The sequence below is a fragment of the Nipponia nippon genome, unplaced genomic scaffold (assembly GCF_047370975.1).
Source record: "Nipponia nippon isolate SJK-2023a ecotype South Korea unplaced genomic scaffold, ASM4737097v1 scaffold_9, whole genome shotgun sequence".
NCBI lineage: Eukaryota > Metazoa > Chordata > Aves > Pelecaniformes > Threskiornithidae > Nipponia > Nipponia nippon.
In genome coordinates, this window is record NW_028262413.1 from 37,301,775 (window position 1) to 37,313,891 (window position 12,117).

The window sequence follows — 12,117 nt, forward strand, 5'->3', positions numbered from 1 at the left end:
CACAAAGAAAAAATAAAGTCTGTAACACAAACTTGACTGAGGTATCATACATACTGATATTTTATTTTTTCTGTTGCAACTATAAAAAAAATTTGCAGCTTAGTAGCTCAATAAGAAAAAAGGTATGAATGGAAAATATTCATATAAAATTTCAGGGTGATTCACAAGGAAAACATTTGTTTTCACTGTAACAAATGAAAGGATTTCAGGTAGCTGTGCTTTCTTCTATCAAAATACATTGCAGCCCAGAGAGGAAGGAACATTTTTCTCCATAAATGGCTAAGTGGGCACTGTTAGATAAGTTCTCAGCTGCATTTACTCATTCCTTGTATCACATTCAACTCCAGGAGTCACCATTTCGAAAGCACCTTTTCTATGGAAAGATCCAGGAGAAATTAGTTGGGCTCAGCTATTTTATGCTCTACAAGTTTTGTAGTGACCCAGGAACTGGGAGACAGCTGAAATTAGAAAAATGGGCATGTTACAATGGTACTAAGAGAGCAAGAACGGCTTGAAGACACTCGTTCTGAAGGCCTCAAATGCAACACCATGCTGCAATGACAACCAAAATCAATAAAAGCTGACTCAATCTTTCTGCACTGAAAAAAAAAAAAATCTGACTTTCGTAATACAACACATCAGACAGATTCTTCCCAGTTCTCCCTGGAGCTCCACAGAGCACATATCTGGCAGTGCAGGCCATTCAGGGAAGTTCTATCTTTCAACTGCCTGCACTGTGTATATGAAAGTCATATCTGTATTAATGTAACATCCCATAACCAAACAAACATAGACATCTCTTTGTGTATATAACTTCAACAAAACCTCTTGATGAAAGCACAGGCCTCTGCTCTTTATTTCTTAAGACACTACAAGGCAGATCGCAAGTACCATGCACGAGCACAGCCAGTGCAAGGTTCAGCCCCTGTCTGCAATGAAAGCAGAACTGAATTTCTTGCATAGCAAAGACGTGCGGCAGGCTGCCAGCACACCTGGAGGTAGGCATCAGGTTCCACAACAAAGCTGTCTGTGGTACCAGGAGAACGATCTCAGTGATTCTCATGTGAGTCCCTTCAATGTCCTACATGCAAGAATCAAATCTTACAGATGAGAACAATGCAGCTATTTCATTCAAATGTTTGTATTATAATTTATACCAAAATATGGGCTCCGCAATTTGTGATTGAATTTGTATGCATCTCCACTGCTACAACTAAAATCAAATCAAATCAAAACAAAGTCCAGATAATACCTTCCTGCACTTCTAAAGGTCAGTGCCCTTAGCAGCCAATCAAGAAGGCATGGAAATGCAGAAATGGCTGCCAAATAGTTGAATGAAAACTTTGGATTTGGATTTGTTTGACTGAAATCAAAACTCAATTTGGAACAAAATGTAAATGTTCAGCTTCATGTACAAAAGTTGGAGCCCTCACATCTCGCAAGAGACCTAAGCCCATATGTACTGAATCATTTATGGATCTTGATTAAGCTTTAAGCATATATTTGAAGAAACATTTTAAAGCTTGCTATGTGATATTTTGAGATGCACAAAGCATAGAGCAAGCGACATAGGACCGGTTATAGGGCGTATTTGCAAGGAGCAGAGCAATGGATAAAAGCCTTCACATACACAAGAACCTAAAAATGCTTTTTGGCATTATATAACAGACTGAGCTTAGTGCTGAGTTCTGATCCAGAGATCTATTGCTAAGTATTATAAACTATCTTAAATCACACACAGTTATTCTGCAGAGGCTGACTTCTCCACAATTAAGCTGCAGTTTCAATTTTAAAAATTAAAAAACTCCTCATCCATTTATCTCAACCTCTTTTATAGAAAAGACAATCTAAGACACCGATACTGAATTTTTGTTTTGAAACTGAAAGACATCAAGGGTGGCAACATGTATTAAAATTACTTCAAAGACAGTAAAACATCACTCTGTGAGTAAACATACTTATCTTCAGCCTGAAGCCATTTTTCATAATTTTTCCGGGGGAAAATGGTGTGCAAGAATCCTTATTCCAGGCCTTCAAGCTTAGCCATCCTTCAGTTTGCTGCTATAATACTGTACATGCATTCATGTTACAGGGCTGCAGAAACTACATGTCTATGTCAACAGATGTGTTTCTTGGAAGACAGCTACAGAAATCAAGTTTATTCAAATGTTTGCCAGCTACCATATGCTGCAATACTACTTTAAATGCAACATAAGGCTTTGGGAACATACTTTTACTGCTATCTACACTTTGTTATTTACTTTCCATTTAGACTAAATACCAGAGACGGGGCACACTAAGGGGTGCAGCGTCCTCTTTGTAAAAACATTCTACCCGTTGTAGTATTTAGAAAGAAAAAAAATATACACAGCACTACACTACTCTCAACCACTTTCAGCGGCTGCACTTTCATAGAGAGGCTCTGGGAAAGATATTTTTACATATGGCATTAATTCTGGGAACTTTTAATAATGGCCAAATATAATTAAAAATTATGCAAAAATTCCTGCCATGAAGAGAGCAGTACAGAAACGACTCTGTTTGAAGAAAAAGCAGTCATTTGCTCATATTCTGAGTCCAGAAAAACACAAAACACACGTGGTACTTTTTTAATCTTTGAACTACATCAGGCCCAATTCTGCTCCCATGCACAGCAAGTGGCAAAACTCCAAAATGCAGCAGGATTGAGCCCCTGATGTTGTCACAAGCATTCAAATAAACAAACAGGGCTGTAACACATTCTAAGCTTCCACTGTGTGCCTCTAAATGGATCCAGACAGAAAAAGAAAAGCACGTTTCATTGCATTTTTGCAATACAAGGATAACAACAATGTACAATTTTATATTATATAGAATTCACCCTCTTAAAGTATAATCATCCAAATGTCTGAAGAGAAACAGATTCAAAGAGTCAAGAAAGCTTTTATGCACAAGTTTGGAGGACACAGTTCTACCAAATCTGATAGGGATGTCTCATTTCTCTGAGCTTCTAACATCACTTTTTCCTCTGGACTTTCATAAAGTGCATGACATAGGGATGTTTTCACATGACCCAAACGTGGGCATCTCACATAGCCAGCTAAATCCCCTAGGCTCTTTTACAGACAATAAAAAGAGCTGTCGATGTTCTCAGTCATCCTAAGGGGAACATAAGCTAAGTCTCTGCTCTCAATCTCTTCAGCGACTCTAAAAGGAACTGCAGAATCCGTAACTCACTCAAGTTATTCAGCATTAAAAGTCGAATGGCATAAAGATGGCACCCAGTTTTTAACCAGTAGAAGAAATTTTGTTTTGCTTGCATCTTCATTTTCTGTTACCTGTGATTTCTTTTCATTAATGGTATGAACAAATGATATGCTATAAGCTGAGTGCACCTCTAAGATCTTAACTGACTCTGAAAGCTTGGGCCAAAATCCAGCAAGGCCCTTAAGCACTTGTGTAATTCTAAGCATATTGACATCTCAGATTTGAATTTAAATGCATGTCAAAGCCCATCACTGGATTGCAGTCAGAGAACTCAGCACCTTCCAGAAGGAACCCTTGAAGTTCAAATTTTACCTGAGCCAATATCCATGAAATATTTTCCTTTCTGGACTATGTATTTTAAATGTGTCTTAAATTGCTGTAGGAAGCGTTTCCAACCTCACTGCACTTTTACTGTTTAGCTTATGTCAAGTTCATCTTTTTGATGAACATTATCCCACAGAAAAGCCAGGCCTGTTGTACTTATGATACACCTGCATATACTTGACAGTACGCCCAGGAGGCTTCCCCTGCTCTGGAAAGGTGCCAAACACCATACACCACAGCTCAGGAGCTCATGATACATGTGTACCACTTTTGACCACGCTACAGTTATCAATCCAGCTCTGATGAAGTGTATCTCACCAGTGACATGGTACACACTCCCAGAACATGAAGAGGCACTCCACTGATAATAATGATTCTAAAAATTCCTTTTGCTCAAGTTTATAGTGTTTTATACTATCATTAACACTTCTAAGACACACAAAAAGCAATTTGTGTGCCAAAACTGTCCAAGGCCAGCTGCTACCCTCTCAAAGAATGACTGAATAAATACATAAAAATACTCATGCAACAAAGTTGATGAAGTTTGCTGCACAGGGAAAGCAGCAGGTCTTTCACCAGATAAAGCCCTTTCATTGTGCGTGTATTTGAAGCGATTGATCTACACAGAAGTCTTTTAGATCTTCATTAACAATCATATGGTCAGCATTTACTGAGGTAATACCAATCAGGCTAATTTGTATTACAAATATGGACCAAATGTGTGGAAAAACTACTTAAAACAGTAGACACAGAACTACACAACTTGCCTCTGGATGCAAGAAACTGGCTCTAACTTTGCTACAACCACCTGCAATATTTTAATTGTTTTCCATATCAGATTATTGGAATAAGCCCCATGAATTTGGTTGCCTCAACGCTGTTTTATTCAAGACAGTTCTAAGCTACGACATATGCAGCAAAGGCAGGAATATTCTTTAGTCTGTGACATACGTGCCACAAACACTCTCTGACTGTTACTATTAGTTGATGCTTGTAGAGAAAAGCGCTGCGTGATACGCAGCAGTAAATTACTTACATCACTGTTAGCTTGTGGCATGGCATAACCTAGAAGTCAAACCACAGCCAAACAGATGGAGAATGTGCATGCCACAGAACCATATCCCTTCACATCACATTTATATCCAGAAGTGGTGTTTTCAAAACAATCTGCCTCTCCTGATTCCCCCCAAAATGGGATGATTTAAGAGACTATTTCTCTTGAGTAATTTCCTTTTTTTCCCCCTCTCCACACATAGAAATGCTTTGGGTTTGTTTTGTTCTCCCCCCACCCTTTTTTTTTCCTAATAAAGACACAGTTTTACTCTGCAAGGCATGAATCTTGTCAATTTACTGGATAACATCCATCCACATATACAACAGAAGCCCATCGGGGAGTGTCACAAATCCACGTAACTTTCCAAAGCTAGATTCAAAATACGGACCTCTTACTTAGCTGACAGATGTGTAAAATCATATGCAGCCAGACAACTCCCTAATGACCCACACAGGTGCATGTGCTGAACAATGCAAGTTATTCTAAGACCAACTTTAACTTATACTTGAAAAGTTATCTTCAGAAAAAGTTTTTCTGACGGCATAATGTGATTCTGAGACCAAAAATCACCACACCCTTTTTAGAGGAGGGAAACATATTAGCTCAGCTAGGTAGAGAGGCTACAGGAAATCTCTATGAAAGAAGCCAAATTTCAGAGGTTTTCTAGGAAGATATGACTATCATTTGGCCTCAGTACTGCAGTGAGCATTAGCCAGAAATACTATAGCTCATTAATGTTCATTTTCTTTTTTATTGATAACTATAGAATCAAACACATGTTCTAAGTAAAAACTGCCTGTGGATGAGGCATGTAAGTTACAGACTTCCACCTCAACTGTGCTCAGTAACATGCATGGGATTTCATGACGGCATGATTTGGCTCAAATGGCTGTGTGTCACCAGTTTCTCACTCCACCCGACACAAGGCAGGAGCCCTGAGGGACAGGACTGAAGCTGCTAGGATGCTTCAGCCTTGAAACTTGCCCTAATGAGGTGGAGTCAAACTGGTCCCAGATCAGGCAATAAAAGCAGCATTGAACAATCTTCTTCTGAACTTGCACTTTACACCTCCTCACTGGACTGAAGGCTCAAACCCTTCACCCATGGAGAACAAGCAGTCATTGCTTGAAATTCAAAGTCTTTGCAGTAATATTCAGTACACTCTTTACCTATAAAGACTTTATTCTCTTCAAATTTAGGATTTTTAACCTGATTTTCCATTCCTCTTACACCTCTCCACCAGTGAGATTCCAAGATTCAGAACAGAGCTACTTTTCAGTCATCAGAAAATATCTCACCATCAGTCTGAACTACTTTTACAACATCTGAGTGGAGAACTGGCAAGACTACACACAGTGCCAACACAGCAATTTTATCTGCTGTAGGGAGTGCAGGAAATACCTGCTTCATCCTATCATCTGCTCTAGCACAGACCAAAAAGCTCTGGTTCCCTAAGATTTGTTGTTCTGCATCACCCACCTATGCTGCCCATATAAAAAAGCCAACCATTACTCCAGGTGCAGCACTGACAGCGGTGATGATGTGACACACTCACTGGCAGAAGATTCATGTGCTAAGCACATCCCCTACGTGCAAGCCCGAATTCAGGTTATTAATGTCTATTCTGTCCCAGGTTCATAGATATGTAACACAACCTATTTTATGAGTATTAGGTATGAATTTCCAATTAAACAGATCAATTGATAGCTCTAACAAATGAAAATGTTTTATTTTTAATATTACAAAATTCAGAAGAAGGATTATACCTAAACATTGTTCACTATATCTCTCCCAAATGAACCATTAAATTGGTTTAATAACCCTGAAAAAAATCCATATACCAGATAAGACAGTTGGTATAGCTGTTCACCAGATAAGACAGTTGGTATAGCTGTTTTTTCATCTGGAAACAGCTGTGATTATCACTATGGATATGCAAGTAAAACGTTAAAATTGGTAACAATAAAACTGTACAAAATGGAAAGAAGAATTGAATAAACTCTGCCGAAACAAAATATGCCAAAGACAGACGCAAGATGCTGCTTATCATTGCTAAGCAAATGTATCAGAGATACAAAGAGCTTTTCTGATGACTTCGAAACTGAAGTTTGAGTAAAACCACTTATCAGTATTTTTTATTTGCCACCTCTTCCATTGGAGTGTTTTCATAGCAAAAAAGTAAACAGAAGAAAGGCCTTAATCAGTTGCGTGTGTGTTTCCTCCAGGCCTCTGTGTTATGAATCTCACGTATTGCTAAAAATGCTACTTAGAATTTATTTTCAGTCTTGAGACTAACAACAACAAATCCAATCGATTCAACTATAGATAAGAACAGGTAACGGCTCGACAACCCTACTGTGAGAGTAAATAAATGGGGATTTTTGCCCCAGGAAAAGAAAATGACACTTGGTAAACCTACCATGAACTGAAGAGCCAACCATTAAAATCATACCAATCAACACTTGTGATATATAAAAATCACAAAAGAAGATAAGATTGAATGTTTGTTTTTAAATCAAGGCTAAAGTTTTCCTTCTCATTAAAAATGCCAGTTATGGAAGTTGTTACCATTTTAATTTGTCTTATTCCATAACTAATACCTCCACTGTTTTCTTAGACTGGAGTTTTCCTTTCAGTAAAGCTTCCTTACATTGCATTCTATGAGAACATTAATTCTATTTTACCTTTTTCATAGACAGCAATAAAATATTACTATTTAAATATTTTATTTCATATTACTATTGAAGCATTTTTAATTTACTACTAAGCAAGTTGGAACATCTATTTTTTTCTACTGTTTTAGGGCTCATACCTCTTTCACACTGGGGTCCAGTAAAGCCATATGTGCAAGCACATCGGTTCGGAGCCACGCATCTCCCTCCATTTAGACATCCATTTTCACAGACAGCTGTATCAGAGGGAAGGCAAAAGTAATTTTTATTGAGCTATTTCCAGAAAGACATGAAGGTATGTACTTAACCAGCTCAGGTAAATTGGTAAAAATGGTAAACATAACAGGACAGGATACTTCATTTTCCAGAACCTACTTACGATCTTTTCCTATTTCCTGGCCTCATTAGTATCATGAATTCATCTTTTCAAGGGAGCACAATATAAACACGGTAACAATCACAGCTTTTCTGACCTCTCTGAGCCTTTCTCTTTGGGATGGCTAGACAATTCCATAACTTCAAAATAACATCTCTTTCAGACTTTCAACAAAGAAACACTGAAATAGTAGAGATTGCAGATAGAAGGTGCAGAAGAAAACATCATCTCCAAATCCTCAAATTTTTTCCCTATTCAGAAGCAAATTTTAAAATGTGTTTGTTCCTCTACCATAATAGAAAAACAATCCAGTATTAAAAGGCTGCTTGCTGATGTTAAATAATTCAAGCCATCAACTAGGATAGCAAAATGTAATCAATATCTATCTTGACTAAGTTAATCCAGGATATTCTTCCCCTGTACAATCCTGTCACTAGATTCAAAACCCGATTTTCCTCATAATAAACTCCAAAAGCAGTTGCTCTCAAAAAAAAAATCAGAAAATGTAACATTCACATGAAAAAAGGACTTTTAAATACAATTTGATGCTCATTGAGTAATGTTATTCTTTGTTCCGTTTCACATTCACTTCAGTAAAAAGAAGGTTTCCATTTATCCTCTTTTATCCACTTGATATTTCACAGAGAAGGCAGAAATACAGTTCTTAATCCTTTCACCATGTGATCCTCTTCCAGATTATTAGAGTAAATTCCTGGTCCCACTGAAGTTCATGTAAAGTGTGCCATTGATTTTGACAGAGCACAAAAGGTTTTCATTAAATGAGCTAAACACATTTTCTCTGTCAGACCAATAGTTCACTAGATAGCAACATGACGGCCTTGGTTAAAAGCAGTGTCTACATCCTTATTTGAGTTTCTTCACAGCATTCCAGCCAAGAAGAGCAAGAGACCACCAGAGTCAGTTTGGGAGAGATTTCAAGCAGTGGATCCAGGAATGCTGTTGGCTCAGGATTGATTGAGGAAATCAAAAATACGTCAATCAACTCTAATAAGACAACATCAAAATGAGAAAAATTCCTAAAGCATACTAGCTAAGTCTCAAGCAAAGCCCTGAAATTAAAATGAGGCTTTGTACTAAAAAGCTCAATTTTGTCTATAAGATGAAAACTGAATCCCATTTAAATTCTAAATGTATGGCCTATTGCTCTAGTGAGTGGAAAGCCCTGGAGGTCAATGGGAATTATGGTAGTGTGAGAACTACAGGATCAAGTTATATCCAATTATTATGAATTCACATGATGTTTATTTTAATAGTCCCGATCAGAAAGAATTCACTCGGCATTCATTACAAAGTCACGTGTTTTCCTGTAAAATTCCACTGTACCTGATCAAAAACAAGCTCAACATCAGTTGAAATTTAGTGCTAAAGGGTGCCCAATCCACACATCCCAGAACTACTTAACTGTACACAGAGTATCTGCATTAATAAAAGTGTACTTACGCTGTCCACAGTGTGTTCCTGTATATCCCTTCTGACAGAGGCAATGGTCATCACTGCAGCTACCTCCATTCATGCACCGGATGTTACAGTGTTGTACTTGAAAGAAAAAAAGATTTTCCTCAGTTAAATCAAACCAGTCAGAAACACTTAACTGTCTGCTAAGGGATTTTTTTTTTTTCAGGGATTGATTCTATGAATTAGAAACCAGTATTCGATAACCAAGGATGCATATTTTAGGACAGATGATACTTAAAATGGCAGTACAGAAAACAACACTGGTTTACAGTTCCTAAGGAATATAGCACATGGTGCAAGAATTAGATACCACCCTTATTCACTGAAGACAAACGCATTTCATATGAGCATAAATCCATAGAATTTGCCTCCTATTTTGCAATGATAAGAAAAGGCCATCAATAAGGGAAAAGTACTAAACTTCTGGCAGGCACCACCAAGAATAAAGAGAATCTTATCATCTGGGCAATAGGGGAGGGAAGTATTAAAGGGAAGCCTATAAGGAAGCTCCTGAAGACAGCCCAGATCTGCCAACACATGCAATCCCAGAAGCTGATCTGCCCGGGTAGGACTTCTTGCAACAGAACCATTTCTTTCTGTATGCCATCTGTCAGCTCACCCCGCCTCCAGGTAAAGCTACTGCTGGCTGCTGTGCTTGGGGGCTGCGGAGCTCACAGACAACATTTCCGCAGAGCCAACCACGTCCCCCTGCAAAGAGCAGAGGCAGGAGAGCAGTGACATGCTCTCCTCTGCCGCAGCCCCACCATTTATAATGATTAACATGCAGCTTAAGTCCCATGCCAGTAAAGCATAAAAGTCTGTGCTCCATTTTTCTAGTAATAAGGATAAATATATTTTTTAACTAGAGGTTAGGAACAACTTAAAAGTATGTCAGGCTCTTCATCAGGCATAGAGAAGTGGGCAGGCCTCCCGACAAAGTGAAGTCCTCCTTACAGGTCCAGCTGTCCAACACAGCTGTGAACCGGGGCAGGCACTCCAGTAAGCAGCCGGGAAATGGTTTTCCTCTTAACAGGAACCACATGAAAGGCTCCTCCCCAGGTAGGATTACGGTCAGATCAGCATTTCAGCAGATTGTGATGGAGCACTGGATACCTACACCATGCTGCCTGAAATGCTCAGGACTGAAAAACAGAAATTGCATGTCCCGCCAGAGCCTGTTGCTAACAGGTGCCATGCCAACCACTGCATTTTTCCTGTTGCACAAAGCCCTTAAGCATCATTTGGCTTTTTACAGTTCAGAAGTATGTGAATGGAATTTTATTTTATTTTCAAGTAGAAATAATAATTTTAACTGCATTGTCTTCTATAGCAATACGAATCCACAGAACAGAAGCTAAACATGCGGTTAGAGAAAGGATTTAAAAGAATCTAGCATTTAAAACACTGGTACTCTTAATTCTTCAATTATAAAAGTAAAAACTGTATCTTACATTTCTTATGTGTCTAATAGTTACGATACATCTTTGTTCTACTTTGGATGTACTTCAGGCAACAAAAATGTACTAACATTCCTCAACAAAACGTAAAATTGTCTGCAAATACAGAGTGAATAGCTGGTGAAGATTTTTGGACAATGTCCTAAGTAGGTCAGAAAAAGGTGTATAGTTACTTTAAAATGTGTAGTTCAACTTAGCTTTATACAATCTTAGAAAAACAGAGGGGATTACAAAAAGCATAGGAAATGATATCATCTGTCAAGCAGGGAAGGAACTTAAAAACCACAAACTGATTTCAATTAGAGCAAGCTATGCCAAGAGCTAATTTCCATTCCCACATGAAGACCAAAGCCATTTAAATAGTTTGAACTACATTTGAGATAAAAAGGTTAACAGTAGCTTATATGATGATTTTCATATTATTTGTTCAAGTAAAAGTAAAGTATATTTCCCCATTTTGGGATGAGGAGTGGTTTTACACATAACACACACACAAAGTTTCCATAATTTGTCTTACTGCTTCTTAAAGGAACTTTTCCAAGGCAAAATATGTCTTCCTCCTTTTTAAACTAAAATCATTATGGGAGACTACTGGGACACCCAGTCACCTTTATTAAAATGAGCCATTCACATCAGTGAGCCTTCCTCCTTATTACCATGCAAGAAAATCAGGGACATACAGTCAGTAAATTAATTATTTATTTTCTGCCCTCTTTTGAGGGAATGTTGAAAATAGTGTTTCCAAAATCATACAGACTATTCTGAAATATTACCCTTCCAAAAGTTTATAGAAACACATGCGAAGGCTGTCTGGAGCTCAGATGATGATTTTAAGATTGCATTTTTGAAAAGGAGCATATTAACGCAGGTCCAGAGTCTCTTTTCTCAGCTATATCAACAATTTCATTAAAGTCAGAGGAGATACTCCAGTAAATGCAATAGCCTGTTCCAAGGTATCACACTGACAGAGGCTCAAGGAAAAAGCACAGGAATTACCATAAGGCTTGTAAATCAATGCATATAGCGTTGCCTTATCTCGGCATGCACAGGAAATGTTAACGACATTAATAAATTATTGCGTTTAATCAATTATTGTCCTCTTTCGGGTCCAATTTTAAACAGTCTACACTGGAAACTTCTGAAGTCAAAACAGGAGTAACTGCAGGAACATAGCTACAAACCTGCAAAGGAGCCAGTGAGACCAAACACATCCACACACACTCTGTGTGTGGGCAACGTTTGTGTTGTTTATCAAAGTGAAGCAACAAGCTGCATGCTTAAGCATAACAGTTCCTGACTTTCTTAATAAATTCTCAGCAAAACTGAGTAAAGGCTTCATCACACCAAGAGCACTATCACACCACAACGACTCACGAAACGTTTGGGAGCTCACCAAGCAGCCGGAGGGTAACACACATGCCATCTACTCTGCGATCCCAAACTAAAAAACATAAGGCGTGAGGGTCTGCAATCCTCAGGTGGGAAAGCCAGCAGAGCCGCTCGCCCAGCACC

At 38.3% G+C, this 12,117-nt stretch overlaps 1 protein-coding gene across 1 annotated transcript in view; it reads right to left on the minus strand.

The window, feature by feature from the left end:
* FBN1 (fibrillin 1) overlaps positions 1 to 12,117 on the minus strand; it is a 158,040-nt gene that overhangs the window by 125,464 nt on the left and 20,459 nt on the right. The window contains exons 5-6 of the mRNA XM_087743599.1: positions 9,134 to 9,229; positions 7,437 to 7,532 (exon numbers count right to left, since the gene is read on the minus strand). Of these exons, the coding sequence (XP_087599725.1) occupies positions 7,437 to 7,532; positions 9,134 to 9,229 (192 nt within the window). The remainder of the gene's footprint in view (positions 1 to 7,436; positions 7,533 to 9,133; positions 9,230 to 12,117) is intronic.